General features: G+C 34.7%; 2 protein-coding genes across 2 annotated transcripts; both read right to left on the bottom strand.

Annotated features, from left to right (window-relative positions):
• Nucleotides 1-1994: 1994 nt before the first annotated feature.
• On the bottom strand, nt 1995-4072 carry LOC128224796 (uncharacterized). The gene is made up of 3 exons (XM_052934848.1): nt 3819-4072; nt 3282-3419; nt 1995-2978 (listed from the first exon to the last, which is right to left on the bottom strand). The coding sequence occupies exons 1-3, from the start codon at nt 3874-3876 to the stop codon at nt 2788-2790; spliced, it is 387 nt and encodes a 128-aa protein (XP_052790808.1). The 5' UTR covers nt 3877-4072; the 3' UTR covers nt 1995-2787.
• An 11429-nt stretch (nt 4073-15501) lies between these two features.
• Nucleotides 15502-17270, bottom strand: LOC128224873 (uncharacterized). The gene is made up of 4 exons (XM_052934965.1): nt 16918-17270; nt 16466-16505; nt 16197-16310; nt 15502-16106 (listed from the first exon to the last, which is right to left on the bottom strand). The coding sequence occupies exons 1-4, from the start codon at nt 17077-17079 to the stop codon at nt 15694-15696; spliced, it is 729 nt and encodes a 242-aa protein (XP_052790925.1). The 5' UTR covers nt 17080-17270; the 3' UTR covers nt 15502-15693.
• Between the last annotated feature and the right edge of the window lie 1502 nt (nt 17271-18772).

Below are 18772 nucleotides of genomic sequence, written 5' to 3'. Positions count from 1 at the left end.
GACATAAATAATACATTAAAACTGGCATCGTTGTCAATCTTCACACATAATACGATATTTTTGATATCACAAGCGTTAAAATTGGAGCTGCTCCTAGATCATGTACTAAGGTGTGAAGTACGTAATCCGTCAAACTGATTTGTGTTCATATGTTTTTATTTACCTTCAGTAACACCATCCGAGCAATATTTTCGACTGGTCCAGAGCACAACCCATCTCCACTCATTTTGATAGCTGCATGAATAACCACTTTCTGGGCCTTAGGTTTTTTTTAGTCTAGGACGCCATTTTGTCGCAAGGAATGCACGTTAAGCATTATTGTGCCATTTTTTTTAAATAATTGGTTAACGGATAATTTTGAAGAAATGTCGGATGGGTGGTTGGAAAAAAAGGAATCCAGACAAGTTATTCAGCTTTTATCAATACAATAGGTTTATTGGTACTGCGTTTTGATCCGGGAGGGTGTATTCGACTCGAGTGGATTTTTGCAGATTCGGATTTCACGAGGCACAAGCCGAGTGAAATCAAAATCTGTAAAAATCCAGGAGAGTCGAATACGACATTCTGGATCAAAATGCAGTACTTATGACACTTTTATTATATACATAACTGATTAGATCACCTAAAAGCCACATGTTTTCACAATAAATGTCATTTTAACGACGCACTATTTTGTTTTATGACCAATTTCAATTTTGAATTGATGTTATCATGATATAAGCATTTTGTTTACTTAACCTTGAATTAATTTTAAATCATATCAATTTTATTATAACATTCCAATATTAGTGTCACTTTTTGTTGTAGTTTATTCTAAGACCATTCATGACTGCAAGCATTTTCCTATTTACAACGCAGTTGCCTAACGATGGAATATGCTTGTGTCAGACCAGAAATTGGCTCCTCGTGATTGTTGGGCACTACTTCTTCATCTCCACAGGAAAAGCACACTGGAGAAAATTTAACTGACACACCTGCAGTACTATCATTTATAAACTTTACCCTGCACACAAAATCAATTACTTTTTTAAATGGAAAAGTCTTAGTTTTAATGTTAAAATATATTTATATTCAGCAATGTTTTTTAAAGTCAAGCTGTTTTTTCTCTACAGCTATAGCAAAGTTTAATTAAACCAAGATTTAATTATTTAAAAAATAGGTGGTCTCCATTTAGGTGGTATTCATTTTTCGGCAAGTGTTCTTGACCATGCTATAATTTCCATGTACATAATACTTCTTATAATTTTGCTGCTTAAATGTAAACGATTATCCACAACTCATGCGCTTAAAAGAACTAACCATTTTGCAGTGATATGCCAACTAGACGAACCTTGCGCGTGTGGATTGCCCGTACAGCCGGGAAAACTAGATGATGTTATCACTGTATTCAGTGCTCTAATCCATCTTACTTTTTGTAATTTTATGCTTGCATATATTAAGAAAATGCGTTTTGATATGTCATGTGTGTATGCTATTTATTTCGGAAAATAGCTCATTGAGGTTATTTGGACACACAGTCGACTTGAGAACAGTCAGTCCATGGTGGCTGTATGACAGATCTGGGTAGATGGTAGCCAAAATGTGGTTGAATGAGCTCTGGCTTAACTATTGTAAACCCCGGCTGGTGCTTGTTTGATCATGTTTCGGCTTGACTGTCACCACAATAGGAATACAGAGGGCTGCTGGGGACTAATTGTGTAAACAATAGACAATTTGAAAATGCTCCCTTATGAGGTATGAGGCCCTCAGTGGATTTACAAAACACGATTTGGCTTTCCAAAAACTTACTAGACCTGGAAAAGATGTTGTTTGGTACCAGAATTATAACACATCAAGTTGGAAAAACACTCGATAAACTTAAAAAGTGATACTTCCGGCTGGATAGGACTAAAGGAAACGCACACAAATGTAATATATGAAGCTTGATCAGCACGGGATGCGCTTGAAAAGGGAAATTGTATGGTAAGCTTCACTTTTAATAAAAAGAGATGAAATATTATTAAGAATGTTTATTGAATTTATTAACGTCATAAAATTATGCATCATAAAACAGTTTCATCATATTTCCATAAAGACACCTTTGGACGGATTCATATGGTATTGCAGAACATTTTTAAATGCAAATAGTTTGTGTTGAATAGAGCATTAGAGAACGCTAAATAGAGGCTAATACTACGAATGTAATATATCAATATCTGTATCTAATACAACTTTTATTCACCGAGCGATATCATGTTGCAGTAATTCAATGAATGTAAACAAGATATTTGTCCTTCAAAAACAGAAATGTCATACTGTCAGAAAACATTTAAACTGCACGTATTCACGTTTATTTTATTCTAAAAGTAAGAATCAATAATGTTTTTTAGCATAAGCTGAAATAGGATTGCGATAGCTTTGATAAAAAAATAAGATGTATTTGAAAGTTACGGACTCCATTTTGATATCATATACATCTTTAAAAAATACCAGAAAGCTTATTTTGAAAATAAAATATTTCAATGTAAAATTTACTTCATATTTCAAACATTTCAGTCCTTTGTAAAAACAGTCTTCCGAGAAAATTCAAAATGGTTTTGCAGAATAAACAAAGTTGCATTAAAAACAATTTGTGATTTATAAATCTATGTTAAACCTATGTATACATCTATGCTCAATTATAGAATCTGATCGTCTTTGCTTTGAGCATAGATTCACAATAAACACTGTTTGTGATGGATACAGATAACTACATTAGAATAGAATCATGTCATATCAACTAACTAAACATTATCACATAACACACACTTATAAATTCTTCAAGCACGAAAGGAATGCAGGCATGAGAAAGAGTAGGGCGGTTGTCATGGAGGCGCGTGTTGAGGCGTTGCAGAGGGCGCTGTTACAGTAGCAGTCGTCGGTGCTTGTACCTCCCGCGCTATTTGATGTGCAACCAGGTGACAACCCCAGGGCGATGGGCAAACATGTACGGGTTACCACTGGAACAAAACAAAACGAATCGAAAGTCATTATTAAACGATCAGTGTGAGATTTGACGTTCCAAAACAGGTTTAAACCTGACTATTGAGCAGTTTTACTAACATGAACTGTTTCTTTTTTGTCCTATATAGGAAATTTAAATTGTGTTGAATACTACTTACCTTTCTTTTTAGTAACCCATGTATAATTGTTTTATATATCTTATTTAGGTAAATTCAATTTTTAAGGAAAACTGCAATATTTTAAAACCACTTTTGGAAGGAAATGGGCCTATTCATGAATACTGGTGTATAAATTCCTACCTTCATTGTCTCCCGCCTTGGCCTTGTTTTTACCACACATGGCACAATTGTCCGCCTTAGAGCCCGAAAGGAACGGGTCAGCGCAGTCACTGCTGAGCAAAGACGAACACACATAACACTCGAACGCCTCTGACTGACCTGTTAGGGATTAAAGCAGTAAGGTGTAAATATAGGTTGTTGTTTAAAAACATACTGTTCCAAAATAAAATAAAAGGATAATTAAATGAATGCCATCAATGAATGAAATCGTTTCCTAACCCATGTATGTAAATGCAGGCAGGCATTCTGTTTGATAACCAAACCACCCTTATTATAACTATTTAATATTTATATCGTACGTTTATTGCATTTTTATTTTTACATCAATTTCCACGTATCAATCGCCTGCTATAAAATCATTTACGGAAACATCATCTTATCTTTGATTATCATTATCCTAATAGTTATACTTCGACGAATTAATTTAAGTCGTAATATTTACAACACACGTCTTATTCATAATATTAAATATCTGAAAATTGTAGTGTAACTAAATACCACAAAAATATCCAAGGACACAGCACGCAGCAACAGCAAATCCAACTGTCACCTTCATGGTTATGATCTTGTAAACGTTTGTTCAGTTGTTCTTACTACAACTCCCTCGCCCCCTATGGTGGAAGATACAGTCCGGGGTAGCTTTTATTCTCAGTCGGGATCGTTGTAAGCCGGAATCGTATGTCATCAGATTTCGAGTGTTCATTTATGATTTGCTACCTCGTTTTTGTAATGTATTTGGTCTACCTCTGTATAGATTTGTTGAGCTCTATTGCATACCAGGAGAGGCAGAGATAAAAGGAATGACAATTTATCAGGGGGTACACGTATTCCGAGTCTGCAACGGTTTAAGAGAGGTGTTTGTATCTGAGCTGCAAGCTGGCGGTGAAACGGTGAAAAAATAGGATTTTCGGAACCAGTTTTCGTCTGATAAAAAGTTTAAAGTATATATTTCTAAAACATCATGACGTGCATTCGGCTTTACAATCACCATGTTTCTCTCGGTTTTTCATTTAATAATATTAAGTTACGGAATAAAAATGTTTTGAAGGTAAACTTTCGACCAGTCTGTTGTTAATAAATGGGTGAAGCGAGATTTCGATACTTTTAAGATCATTTAAGCTCCAAATACATATTGTTTTGCAATGTTTTCTCCTTCAACATTATTCAAATGTAGTACTTTGCTTTCCTGACAATGCTTTTGCTGTACAAGAACCTTCATGGCCATTTTTTATTGGTTTAACCACCTAAATGTGTGCTGATAATAGTTTAACAACGTTTGGGTTTCTGGGCGAAAATAAAATGAAAAGCATTTATAAATGATAGCAAACTGTGTGACACATTGAATGCGTGACCACCAAATCTTGATTACTTTCTATATAATTATACATAGGTTGGTCTGTTTGATTTTCTGTCCCTATTTTAGAACCGTTTAAAAACAAGCTTCCTATCTATATTTTACCCTGGTTTCCCAGATTAACTCTAGCAGCAAAACATTTGGTTTGATTTAAATTGTAATTTTTATGATATTAATCCTGTCCTTTAACTCTCCTGTTGGTATGAACTGAATTCAGAGTGAATTTAATCGGATAATCACTTTCGACATGCTCCCCCGCCCCCTTATAAAATCGTCCAAATTTACTTTCTATTCAATATCGGATATAAGCAATAAGATAATGCATCATTTCGGACAAGGAATTGTTAAAAACAGATTTGGGGAGTCCCCCCCCCCCCCTTTCAACATTTTATACCATATAATATTCAGTTCTGAGGGAGAGACGCATGTCAAAAGATTACTTCAATTCCTGGAGCCGGCCCTGCATCTTAGAAGCATTGTCGATGCAAACACAACGGTTAATCTTGAGAGTGCAGCTTTAAACTTCACCGCATACAGAAAATTTGCTCATACGAGCTATAGTTCCATGTGTGACGTCATTTTTTTTTTTCATGACTCGCCATGTTATTTTGGTCCCAAATGAGGTATCTTGGCGAAATTGAGTTAGTATCAGATTTACAGAGCTTATTCTTTTCCAAACGCAAATCATTTTATTATTTAATTTCCAATTTTTGACTGTGAAATTGAAGTTTCCGTATTACAGGTAAAGCAACAAAAAGTATGTTTCTTGAACATGTTTACTTCTTAATGATTTTCGACATATACGAGAATATATAGAAAACATAAACATTTTTATATGTACATGTAGATCAAATAGTGCTACACTTAAGACACACTAATTAAACCTTTATATAAAAATATTACAATTTCACCCCTCTGGTGACATGTAAATTTGGTTGCTATGGCAAATATATAAGTATATTTAACTGAAAATCATATGTTACAATTGCAACCCTCTGGTGACAACAGAATACAAAAATGCTTGCCGTGGCAATGGTTTTCCTATAATTCATAGACAATAATGTTGTTTATTCATATTCACATTCAAGGCATTGTTTTAGTGAAGGGCAAATATAATAAGCTGGCAACTATCATAATATCGATGAAGTTAAGATGATTATGTAGACAAAAATGATACAAAAGCAACATCAATACCTCTAACCTACTCATTTGGACATGTGATTTACACCCCACCCCCACACATTTTCATAACCCTCAAAAAAGGTTGCTTATTATTATGAAATATATTAAAAGAATAATATGACTTTGTCAAATGAGATAAAATCATTATGAAATAAAATAAACGTAAAAATAGCTAAGTATATACTTAATCATCACTTAAGTTTCCAATGGTGAGATTTTCTTTCTTTGTTCTTGATTAATATGTTGCTTCTAACATTATTTAAACTTAAGTACATATTGTCAACTAAAATCAATATGGAAATATTGGTTATTGGATAGTTCATACATCATTTGAACATAAACAAATAAAAACAAACACTTGTTCACGTCAAGTGCTCATAAACGTAATAACTAATTAATTACTAGTTCATATATGTCAACTTCCAAAAGCATTTGCAAAGAAACATCTTATCATGGTGCAGAGTCCTTTTAGCATGAAGGTCTCTGATTTCAATTCTCTCTTGCATTTCAACACTGCACACAGGGCAACATCTGGATTGTCAACATATTTCCCGCGAAAAAAACACTGTCCCTGGAAAGCCTCTAGTGATCCTGAAAGATAAGTAACTATATATAATAATGTAAAAAAATGAATAAGTTCATATTTTTAAAGCATTAATAATTCAATAAACATTCATAATGACTACACAGCCATTTAATAAAAATGTAACAAAATGCATTTTGATAATATTTATCAGGTTTACCTTCAATGATATAGAAACCATTACATATAACTTTTAAGCTCAAGAACTCCATGACTATGATTTTGTATCATCCAAACTTAAGACCATGAAGGTGTATTTACTTAAAATGACTGTACTTGGTCCTGATATTTGCTTTTACATGTTCTTTAAGAAGTTCATCGAATTGGCTGGGTACTATCACTTTAATTTATGTGCTAATCCTGTAAAATGCCGGGCGGGACTGAAATTTGTTGCCTTCTGTGTCAAAAAGGTCAATAATATCAGGTTTGAAGTTGATTTTCTCGAGAAAGAGGTTACCTCATTTGGACCCAAAATCACAGAGCTCATTACGTCATCTTTGGATGCGATAATAAATGTTTTACCTGTAAGATAATGACCACAACACGTTTTATTGTACATTATGGATTTTGTCGCGGTAAAAAAAAACAATAACTAGTTTTAAATGAAATACACTATTGAAAAGCAAATATTTGGCACAGTTGGTTTATTATGAAGTGTAACTTTTATATACAAAAGTTATCTGATACTTTTTAATGAGGGATTGATATATTTCAGATGGATATAACCAGCGGATCATTGAATATTTCGGGAATACCCTTGCCTGAGGAAACAGTGGTCTCAGGACGGTTCATTTGCGAAAAATGTGACTATTGTAGCAAAACGCTTAGCAACTTAAAACGACACATGAAAGTTTACAGAGATAATTCAGAGATCTATAAACGAGTATCCCAACGAAACCATCTAGATCTACTTCAGATAATACAACAGAGGACTTTATATATGTAACCATAGTGCGAAGGTCTACAAGAAAAAGTACGGATTAAATCTTCACACAAAGAAACATGAAGACACCTTCAAACACACATGTCAAGTTTGTAAACGTGGATTCAATCAGACAACTCTTAGGTTTCACTGTGCTAGCCTTCGAGATTCAAGACCTGCCTTCTTCAGGTTTTTCACATTGTATTAAAGTCGTTGACTAAGCATGCTTAATATCAACACTGCGGTTATAATAGTCATAGAGCGCATGTCAAATGCCACAACTATCCCCAGTTGGTAACTTATGTTTTAAAGTCATGCATCATACTTATGTTGATGTCCGTAGACTTGGACATGTCTGTAATCAATATTTTGATACTTCACTGTGGCCAACAAAGGCTATTTACAACAACAAAAGTAAAACCGTTACCATTCCTGATAAAACGTCAGTGATTACGGCTCACTTTAGTGATCCACCGTACTAAATGGCAAAGGAGAGAAACATGTACACGAAGCTTTTGTAAACAGTTGTAAAATAGGAACGGACAATCAAACAGGCCAACCTATATATAATTGTATACAAAGTATTCAACATGTGGTGGTATTATATCATAAAAAGTGGTCACATGTCCAATTTGTCGCAAAGTACGCTATTATTTATAAACAGTGTGTGTATACCACGTGATAAAATGCGTAATAAATGCTACGTCGGAAGGACTGCCCTTGGTTTCTTTTAAAATGGTGAGGAAAAAGAAAAGTTATATTTGGTTTAAGTATTCATTTGAAACAAAATGTAGCCTACCGACGTAGCATATGTGACGTTATTTATCACGTGGGTTACACACACTGATAGATGCTTGTCAAATTTCATGCAGCTCAGATGCCCAAACGTGCTTAAACTATTATCAGCACACAGTTTAAACCAAAACAATTTGACCATGAAAGCCCTTGTACAGCAAAGAAAGCGTCAACAAATATCACTTGCGAATAATTTTAAAGGCGAAAACATAGCAAGTGAGCTAAAATGGCCTGCAAAGTATCAAAATCTCGCTTTCCACATTTGTAAATACTGGTCGAAGGTTTTCCTTCAATAACTTTTTTTTCAGTAACCTAATCGCTTTAAATAAAAAGCCAAGAAAAAGATGTATAATGTAGAGCCGAATATAATTAATAATACGGTCCAGGCGAAATCAGTCATTTTTGGTTTGGATTGTTTTTTACATTCATAGTATTTAAATTATTATTGGTACATAACATAACTGCATTCTTATATCATGCTTGTAAATTTGAATTATGTTATGTCATACTATGTTGTACAAAATGCATACATAAATCCAAATTGTAAAAAACAAACAAAAAAAAACAACAAAAAAAACACAGTCATGGTTTAACATTCGCCTAAACCTGTTTCAAAGAAATGGAAAACCATGTTTTTTCTGGGGGTTGGGGACGGGGAGGGGGTTGCCCTCTCGCAATTTTTTTCGCCATCGTCCGAAGAACGCAAAATTAAATTGGTAAGACCTGAATGAGTTCTTTTACGCTGTTAGAATTAAATAGAATTGCTGAACAAGTTTATGAACGCAGTTTATCATTTTAATGAATTTAACCCTAAGGTTACTTGTAAACTTTTTTTATCGAGTTTGATATACCAAATTTCACTAATTCATTTATAATAGATATTAATCATACCTTCGTGAAGTTATTTTAAACGTGTTAGCATTTATGAAACAATATTTTTTATCTTGGTATAGAATTTAAAAAAAATATAACGAACAGCTTTCTTTATATAATTCAAAAAAAAAAATTCTTTTGGCTGTCAACCAGCACAAACAACGTCTGCGGGAGTAACTTCCTTTTCAAACTCTCTGAATTAAGCTCCATAAATTTTGAAGCATTTTTTGTTAAGATCTAAATTGAATTAGCATATAATTGACATTTATATTGAAATCAGAGAGAATCAACAATTTATCTTTCTCAATGATACAGTAAAGCCCGAAATGCTTTAAACAGACCGTTTATAATAATTCGCACTTGTACAACTGACTGAAAAATAATTATAATGTTTTAATGACGGTATTTTTGTGACATGACTTTAACATGAACGTGGATGTGTGGTCATTTTTCATAGTCCGTGCTTCCAAGTGAAAATCAAGTTTTTGACCAGTAGATATATGCCGTGACCTTTCCATAAGCCCGTTTTGCTTTTGAAAGAACAGTTTTTCTATTATCACGAGTGAAATAAAATACGATCTTACACTGAAATAAACAATTTTCTGGGGTTTTTTTATACTTTTTTTTCGGAGTTTTATTAGCATTTTAATTTATTTCTTAATTACCCCTTTTTGGAAAAGGGTGTTTTTACGCCGTTAAATGTTACCCGTGGGACGCACCTTTCAAGAAATCATGCTTCACTCTCCTCAGAACTATTTAAAGACCGATTTAACAACTAACATAATCCGAATCACTGCGCGCATATCCATGACAACCTCGAATTATCACATATCCATGCGCATTTATTTTCATAACGCGCAAAAGAGTGCCAGCAAAAATACATTTTTACTTCATTTTGTTTAACTATGGTGGGAGAAAAAGCATCTACCATAGCCGCTCGGTAAACCTCGTTTTCGCAAAACACCCTACGCTCTCTGGTTGGGATGAACCTATCTTACACTCTCGGCCATGGAAGATACTTATAATCCCGCTTTTCAAACGTTTTCTTGATCTTGAACCTGAATGTTCGAACATTTGCGTTCATACCAAACAAATTACAGACGAAAACAACTGTTCGAACATAAATAGAATGTTTTAGCATCGTTCAACTGTATCTTAAACTGTTTGTCGTTGTAATATGTAATACGAATTTCTCGGAAAATTCACACAACAATTCACAGATTTACTGATATTTTTTTAACCACACCACGCCTCAAAATTTGTCATCAAACTAGCATGGTCCTTATCATTACCTGGAAATCGACCTGTCTTCAAGCAAAACAGACTGATCTCTGAATATCCATGTATCATGAAACTCACTCTTAAACTAAGAAAAATGTTTAATATTGAATGATTATCCCCAATTGTTTTGCTAACAAATGTACATTCGACCTTTCAAATTTTCATTCAATAAATGGCGGCGTAGTAATTTTGTTGTGTATTCATGTCCCGCTTAAAATAAAAGTGTTTTCGTTATGAAACATAGATGCACAAATAAAACTTCATTGATTCCTGTTCATAAAATATTTGCACTAAAAAACGAGCGAATAATTAACTGTAAAAAGAATATCAGAGAACTTTTTCTCAACAAACCGGAAATAGAAGATTAACAGCTACGCCATCTGCTATCATAAAGATAGAATTGCATGAAGGGCGTCCCACGGGTTACGGCGTAAAAACACCCTTTTCCAAAAAGGGGGTAATTAAAATACTAATAAAACTCCGAAAACAAGCATAACAGAACCAGAAAATGTTTATTCAGTGTAAGATCGTACCTTAGTTAACGAGTGTCATAGAAAAACATATTTTAACGAGTGGCGGAGCACTGAAAAAAAAAAAAATATCCTCTATTTCCTCAACGAAAATATGTGTGAACAATGAATTCAGATTATCTTCTTAGGTCGATTTTTTAAGTTGATTTGACTAAGGTTTATGATCGCACCCGTACTCCTTATAAATAATGCGCACATAAAAAGTTTATATTTAGCTGCATGTTTTATGATTTAACATAAAATTATAATAAAAGATGTAAACTATGATATATTCCTGCTCTCGATTCCACGGAATAAAATGTTCCTAACCATAATCTTAATCCTTAACCAACATGCATTCCGGTAATAACATTTAAATTGGTTAGTTAATCGCCCAAGCGTAATTAATTTTGTTGCGTTATAATAAGATTCCAATCAAACTTCACAAATTGTCGTCCACCGTTGGAATGTGTATTGAAAAACATTCGAGTTTTAAGATTAAAGGCCTTCATCAATTCAACAGTCAACATTAATACAATAACATTTCCTCTTTCATTGAGTTTCGATAAACAATATTTTGCATTTGAAATAAACAAACAAGGTTTATTTTTGAGTTTTTGAATACTAGGCTTGTCCCTGTAGTTTTTATTGCATTGTTGAGTATAGTTTACAAAGTCCCTAAATATTGATAGGAGATTTGTTTTGTTTAAAAAAATATTTCAATTCATCATGATTATGACTTCCTGTCAAATTATCCCAGACTACCAATGCATATTCCGAATAAACATTTTATAAGACGAAACTCCATTTTCAATCGTTTGTTTGTTACAGTTTATTCAACATAATACTATAAACGAAATAAACAAAAGACAGCCAACTCATTGCCAAAGTTATTGGAGTTATAGAGTTGAAACCTACCTACTTATTAGACAGTAAGAGCACTTTACAGAATGTACGTAAGGTAAATTATTTGTAGTAGTACAGTCCATTGCCATTACATTCAAGCCGATACGGTATAAAAATGGTTACAACGAACAAGATTGTACACAAAGCACTCACTCCATGCCTCATGTACTCAATCCATGACCCATGTTCTCACTACTTGCTCCATGTTATCTCTGTGCACCCCATGTACTCTGTACATGCCCCAAGTACTCACTACATGCCCCATATACTCACTACATGCCCCATGTACTCACTACATGCCTCACTGCATGCCCCATGTATTCATTACATGCCCCATGTACTCAATCCGTGTCCCATGTACTCACTGCATGCCCCATGTACTACATGCCCCATGTACTCACTATATGCCTACCTGCATACCTCGAGTACTCACTGAATGCCCAATGTACTCACTACATGCATCACTGCATGCCCCATGTATTCATTACATGCCCCATGTACTCACTCCGTGTCCCATGTACTCACTTCATGTCCCATGTACTCACTACATGCCACATGTACTCATTCGATGGCTAGTCTTACTGCATGCCCCATGTACTCACTACATGCCCCATGCACTCACTCCATGTCTTGCCTCACTGCATACCCCATATACTCACTGCATGTCCCATGTACTCACTGCATGTCCCATATACTCACTCCTTGCCTCGCCTCACTGCATGTCTCATGTGCTACTACTTGCCTCACTGCATGCCCCATGCACTCACTACACGCCCCATGTACTCACTCCATGCCTCATGTACTCACTACATACTTCACTGCATGCCCAATGTACTCACTACATGATCCATGTACTCACTACATGCCTCACTTCGCTACATGCCCCATGTACTCACTACATGCCTCGCTGCATACTTCATGTATTCACTACATGCCTAACTGCATACTTCATGTATTCACTACATGCCACACTGTATACTTCATGTATTCACTACATGCCTCACTGCATACTTCATGTATTCACTACATGCCTAACTGCATACTTCATGTATTTACTACATGCCTAACTGCATACTTCATGTATTCACTACATGCCTCACTGCATACTTCATGTACTCACTACATGCCTCACTTCGCTACATGCCCCATGTACTCACTACATGCCTTACTTCGCTACATGCCCCATGTACTCACTACATGCCTTACTTCGCTACATGCCCCATGTACTCACTACATGCCTCACTTCGCTACATGCCCCATGTACTCACTACATTCCTCACTTCGCTACATGCCCCATGTACTCACTACATGCCTTACTTCGCTACATGCCCCATGTACTCACTACATGCCTCACTTCGCTACATGCCCCATGTACTCACTACATGCCTCACTTCGCTACATGCCCCATGTACTCACTACATGCCTTACTGCATACCCCATATAAATTCGCTTCTAACATGATATATTTACTATGTGCATCAGTACTAAAAAGGATTTGACATTAAATATATATAATACGGTAAATTCAACCAAACACCGAAAAAGCAGAACGTTAATAATTTTAATAATACGATATCCCATTTAGTAATTGCTTTATTTATAGAGACATTCACAAAAGGCCTCCTCACATATAAACAATGCCGTGTCTTATAAGCACGATATTAACGACGTATTGCGTTATAGCAATCTAAGTGAAAGTGGTACACGAAAACATTTCGACGATGAAATTTGTTCCCGCCTGAAATAATATACAATTGCCTTTTAACAGTTCGATATAAAAGAGGAAAAAGCTTTTAAAAGTGCATAAACGTGAAACAGTCATCAAACAATTTTCTATTCATGAATCAATTATTTCGCAATTCAAGGTTCTAGACCACGTGTGTGTTTACAAACAATTGCCACATGTGAATAGATTTGAGTTATGTTGGTATTAAAGAATAAAGTGTTGGATGTTCAGAACTGCTCCGGCAAAGCTTTTGTTCATTTCTGTTGTAAGTGAGATGCTATCATTTACAACATAAATACAATTAACTGTCGTTCAATTCTGCACATTTTTCAGCATTTGCGGTTGGGGTATATGTACATGTACATTTTATCTACAATTAGCTTTGCCAGTGTCATTATCATGCAGAGTAATTGAACTTTCTAGGCGAGTGACTATTGGCGGACTATTAATACGGTTATTGATTATTGTTTGTGTTTTTCCTCTGACAATTTTAGAATAGAAAAGAAGTCCGTTTCGCGGTCACATGAGCAACTGACTGTATATCAACATCACGTATATCCTAATAAAGCAGAATTCACACGGCACCTTATTATTGGATCGATTTGTATGCAAGTGACACATAATATGATCTCCTGTAACACCACAAAGTGTAGTAAGAAAACACCGAGTAATTATGACATATCAACACAGAGACGACAAGATACAAATACGGAAAAAGAAAGAAATCATTTTATTCGTATTTCAATATTCATTTAAAAATTGAACACAAGGGAATAAACTGATGCACTTTATGGAGTAACAAGCTTGTCATTTCGCGTTCATACAAGAAGCACACTCAAAACAAATGTGACGAATATGTTCTCAGGTAATCCTTACATATATCTTTATCTCTCAAATATATTTGGAAAATATAATTCCTAAAATGAACACAAAAAAATATCCTTGCCGATAAATTAACAAACCAAACAAAGAAATAAAGTGTTCACATATTTGTACACAATTCAAATACATGTGCGAAATAAACATGAGTGAAATAGCACACATGTCACAACTTTTATGTGTGAAATCACCCATCATCAATTATGCTAAATATACATTCCTATAAAATTTAAATTATAATCATGTAAGGACGGATATTTTATAATGAAATTATGAATCTTTAAATATATCTTTTATAAACATAGAAAACATCAAACATATGAAAATAGCCTTTCTTTTCCGAGTGTAAAGATGTGATATGAATAACTCTTGAGTCTGTTTCTTGGGTATGAACCAGTCAAGGTTCCATTTTGAGAGTCCAGTGGTTGAGCCAAGCAAAGCAATCCAAAATGAACAATACGTCTACCAAGACCGACTCGGAGTTATTAATATCAACAGCTGCCTTCACAATCTAGAGAAACGATCGAATTGAAATAAACTAACTATCCCGTGGGATCTCACAAAATCTCGCGAACTATCGTACATATTAAACTTTTCCCAATTTGAACACATTAAAACATCATTATGTTTGATATATTCAACTAACATCTATAATTTGATTTATAAATAATACTCATCTAAACAGACTTGCAAAACATCTTTAATGACACGACATCAATGTAGGATTTAATGCTTAAGTATTTATGAAAAACATTTGGTCAGGTCACTGCTAGCGGACGATTTCACTATAATGTTTGCATACACAGATGGACCGCAATTTTAAAATATTCAATGTAGACATATACAATCATTATTTGCAAAATTTCTTCGAGATAAACAACGTAAATGGTAAAAAAACGTCCTTCAAGATAATTGGACAACTGTCATACTTGTTCTCAATAAGGTCATTGGCATCGAAATTACTGAAATAAAACATAATTTGACCAAGCACAAACGTCGTTTATCAAGATCAGAAATGTTCCGAAGATGTAGGTGTGACGATGACATCGTGTGTATGTGATTATGAATTGCAATTGATGAAAGTATATGCCTTTGTGTAAGGCAGTGCAACACGAATGTAAATGTAACAGAACAATATCAACAAATATTAAAAACTACATACTAGCTTACTTTAAAGCAAACCCAAAACGATAAATGCTCGCTTCTGCCATAAATGAAAATATACATGTTGATACTTGTTTTCAAATGATTGCATGTACGTGCAAATAGTTGATGATTTGTTGTTGATTTTAGTAAATTAAAGTATATGAGTGTATTTATTGATCTATATCGTGTCATAATTAAAGATCACTTTGTGAAGCGATTATTGCAGATTATAAGTGTAATAAATCTGGAAATTATCATTAGAATGGCCAATGTCTAACAAGTCAGGTTGGGATATGGAAACAGAGAGCCTATCATATTTGTTCAGCTTGAAAACCGCTGACAGGAAACTTGTGAAGTATACACCATTTATTTCAATTGATTTCTTGGTTTGCATTAAGACACCAGTCGTGCCATATTTGTGTGAAAGGAGATCAACATGATGAATGAAAGTAGTTGGTCTGGTTTCATTTATCGGTGTGTCTGTCTCATTTTGTCGTCGTAGATTCAGCTGCGAAGAAACGATGTAGTAGCCAGGCTGCCTGATGAATATTTCCCCTTCGAGTTCCAAGTGGAGGCAATTGTTTGCGTAAAATGTTTGACCGTTTTTATTCCACAGGATCTTGTGATGACCTTGAAATGAAGAAGTGTTTAATATATCATCCGTGATAGATGCAAACACGCATATCACACGATATGATACAAAATTTTATCTGTTCTTACCATCAATAATGTAGCTTGGTTTGAACCCAACAATTCCAACTACTTTAGCAATTGGCTGCTTGTCGTTTGTTTCTTTTTCACAGTCAGCATACTCTTCCGCTATGTCAATGAGACCTGTATTATGTACAAAACACACTAAAACATGGAAGGTGGAAATTAGGATAAATTCATTTACTAATAATGTACTAAATAACATATACATTCACTGTTTATGGCTTCGCGTTTGCCTTCCTCAACAGAAAAAAAACAACATCTAAACTTAGACTTACTTTGACTGGAACTGCTGTAGTAATACTGAGCTGCCATTTCCTAAAATTTAATATATATTTAAGTGTATATTTTATAACATGCCAAACAAGATAGACCCATATCACGCATTGACATATTTGTCTGAGTTTGAGTACGGCGAAATATTATTCATCCTTAATAGAATCACTGCTAATTGTTAATTGATTCAAACTGAAGTGCTGACAAATTATTTAATTTTTTAAATGGCAAAACAGTCTAGATGAAGCAACCATTATATCAGGTTCGATGTTCTTTGGATTTTTTCCAGAGTTTTTGACGGAACATTGAACAACACATTGAGTTTACAATTACTTTTGATGAAAATTTCTCCGTTATTCTTCATGTCAAAAGTATTGGTTATAAATGCAGTGTTCCTTGAACAATTTAAAGAAACAATAGGTAAACAATGAGACCAATTAACTTGATGGTTTACCGTTTGAAACAACATTTCAAAAAGGCTTTTCGTAGGACCGCAACACATCCCATCGTCTCTCTGTTTGACAGCAGACTGACCAAAAGCTTCTGGACCGAGGTTTATTTGAGCATTGGACTTCATTGTGTCGCAAGAAATGCATGCTAAGCTTTCTTGTGGCATTGTTAAAGATGAACTAATAACAGCCCAGATTATTATAAGAATTAGGAATGTCAACGTTAGGACAATGTTTGCTAGTAAACAAATAACCGCTATTATTTTTAAATGAATGCGATTGCATTTGCCGCACCCCTGAAAAAGTAACTCACTCTTTAAATATCACATATCACAAACTCCAAGTCAGTCGATTTGTGCTAGTGTTTGCTTCACATTTCATCTTGATTATTTACAGAAGTAAAATTAACCTTCCAGTGAATCAATATTGACTATTTATAAACATCAGCTTTATCAACTTGTGCCTACAATATTTTTTCCTGAAAGTTTAGTATTAGTATAAAAGAACAGCACCAACAACAAAAAACATTTCAACACTTTTCAGTACCCTCTCCTTTCTTGTAAGATTGGTATCACTAGGCATCATTTCTGTGTTTACCCTACGTTGTAAGTGAACTCAGGACTGATGTGACGTCATATACAGGATAAGAGTCGCCAGTGTCAAAACTGAAAAGGAGTTAAACAAGACCGATTACAATTTAACAATCATTTTAAACCTAGGTGCAGATAGGTTATCTTTTTTTTAATAACCTATTATACATGGGTTTTATCCGTAACGTTGTGAATTTCATTTATAAACTTTACGTTTAGTTACTGTTCTCATGTAACATGGTTCAGTAGCGGAAAATCCTAAACATGACATATGCTAAGTTTAAAATATACACCAAGACCCCGTAACTGACATATCACTGGATAAAATCTGATCAGTTTCAAAACACTCGAGTTTGTCAAACACCGATGGGTGGCGTATCAACGAACGCTGTCATTGTCATCGAGACTGAACGCTAAAAAGGATAAAACTAAAACAACAAAAATATAAACGTTTGTATATGTAACCCGAAACGGATGCCTCTCCATCTCTGCATATAGTCTCAATACGGTGAACAATTGTCTCAAGTTATTTCGAATCCTTCAAGGGGTTCAATAGATAAGTAGAGGACACGAACTGTATTAATATAATCTTAAACATCAAAGTGAGACTTTGTCCTTGAACCGAGCTAGTTGTAACATGTGGTGTGCACATCGTCTCAACATGGGAAATATAGTCAGGCAATAGTCATATGACCTTTGATATGCAGAGGACACAAAATAAAGTTATATTGTAGTCATATGACCTTTGACCTCTTAAGTTTGACATTGAACTTGAACCGAGCTGGTTGAAACATCCGCTTTGCACATCGTTCCAATATGGTGAACACTTGTGGCAAGTTATTTCACTATCACTCAAGCGGTTCAACAGATATAGAACGAACGCGATTTGTGACGGATGGACGGACGGCGGATTGTCTGGCGGACGAAAGGACGGACGGACGGACAGACACACAGACAGAACGTGACTGACCGAGTTAAAATGATACAATATCCCATTGCACATACAATGACCGTTGACAACCATTTATCAGCTACACATGTGCCTGCAGTTTGCATATCAGCTGGATATTCCCCTTATGGTACATGTCTCCACTGACTTTGTAGATAATTTTAATAATTTCTCCGACGCGATTAGCTCAAGATGGCTTTAAAAACGACTTTCCACTTTTATCAATCAAAGATCATTCATGCTTTCTGTCAAAAATATCACTTGGTTCATTCCTAACGGAAGAGCTTGTATTACTGTTTTTGAAAGTCTAGTTCCCAACAC

This window comes from Mya arenaria, chromosome 17, assembly GCF_026914265.1.
Source record: "Mya arenaria isolate MELC-2E11 chromosome 17, ASM2691426v1".
In the NCBI taxonomy this organism is placed as follows: Eukaryota; Metazoa; Mollusca; class Bivalvia; order Myida; family Myidae; genus Mya; species Mya arenaria.
This window is presented reverse-complemented; position numbering and strand designations above follow the sequence as displayed.

Coding starts and splice junctions, on each gene's coding strand:
- LOC128224796 (XM_052934848.1), bottom strand. CDS start 3,876: ATGAAGGTGACAGTTGGATTTGCTGTTGCTGCGTGCTGTGTCCTTGGA. Junction 3,420..3,818: donor TGTCCTTGGATATTTTTGTG/GTATTTAGTTAC, acceptor AATCCCTAACAG/GTCAGTCAGAGGCGTTCGAG. Junction 2,979..3,281: donor CAAGGCGGGAGACAATGAAG/GTAGGAATTTAT, acceptor GTTTTGTTCCAG/TGGTAACCCGTACATGTTTG.
- LOC128224873 (XM_052934965.1), bottom strand. CDS start 17,079: ATGCCACAAGAAAGCTTAGCATGCATTTCTTGCGACACAATGAAGTCC. Junction 16,506..16,917: donor TTGAAATGTTGTTTCAAACG/GTAAACCATCAA, acceptor ATTAAATTTTAG/GAAATGGCAGCTCAGTATTA. Junction 16,107..16,196: donor ACCAAGCTACATTATTGATG/GTAAGAACAGAT, acceptor CTTCATTTCAAG/GTCATCACAAGATCCTGTGG.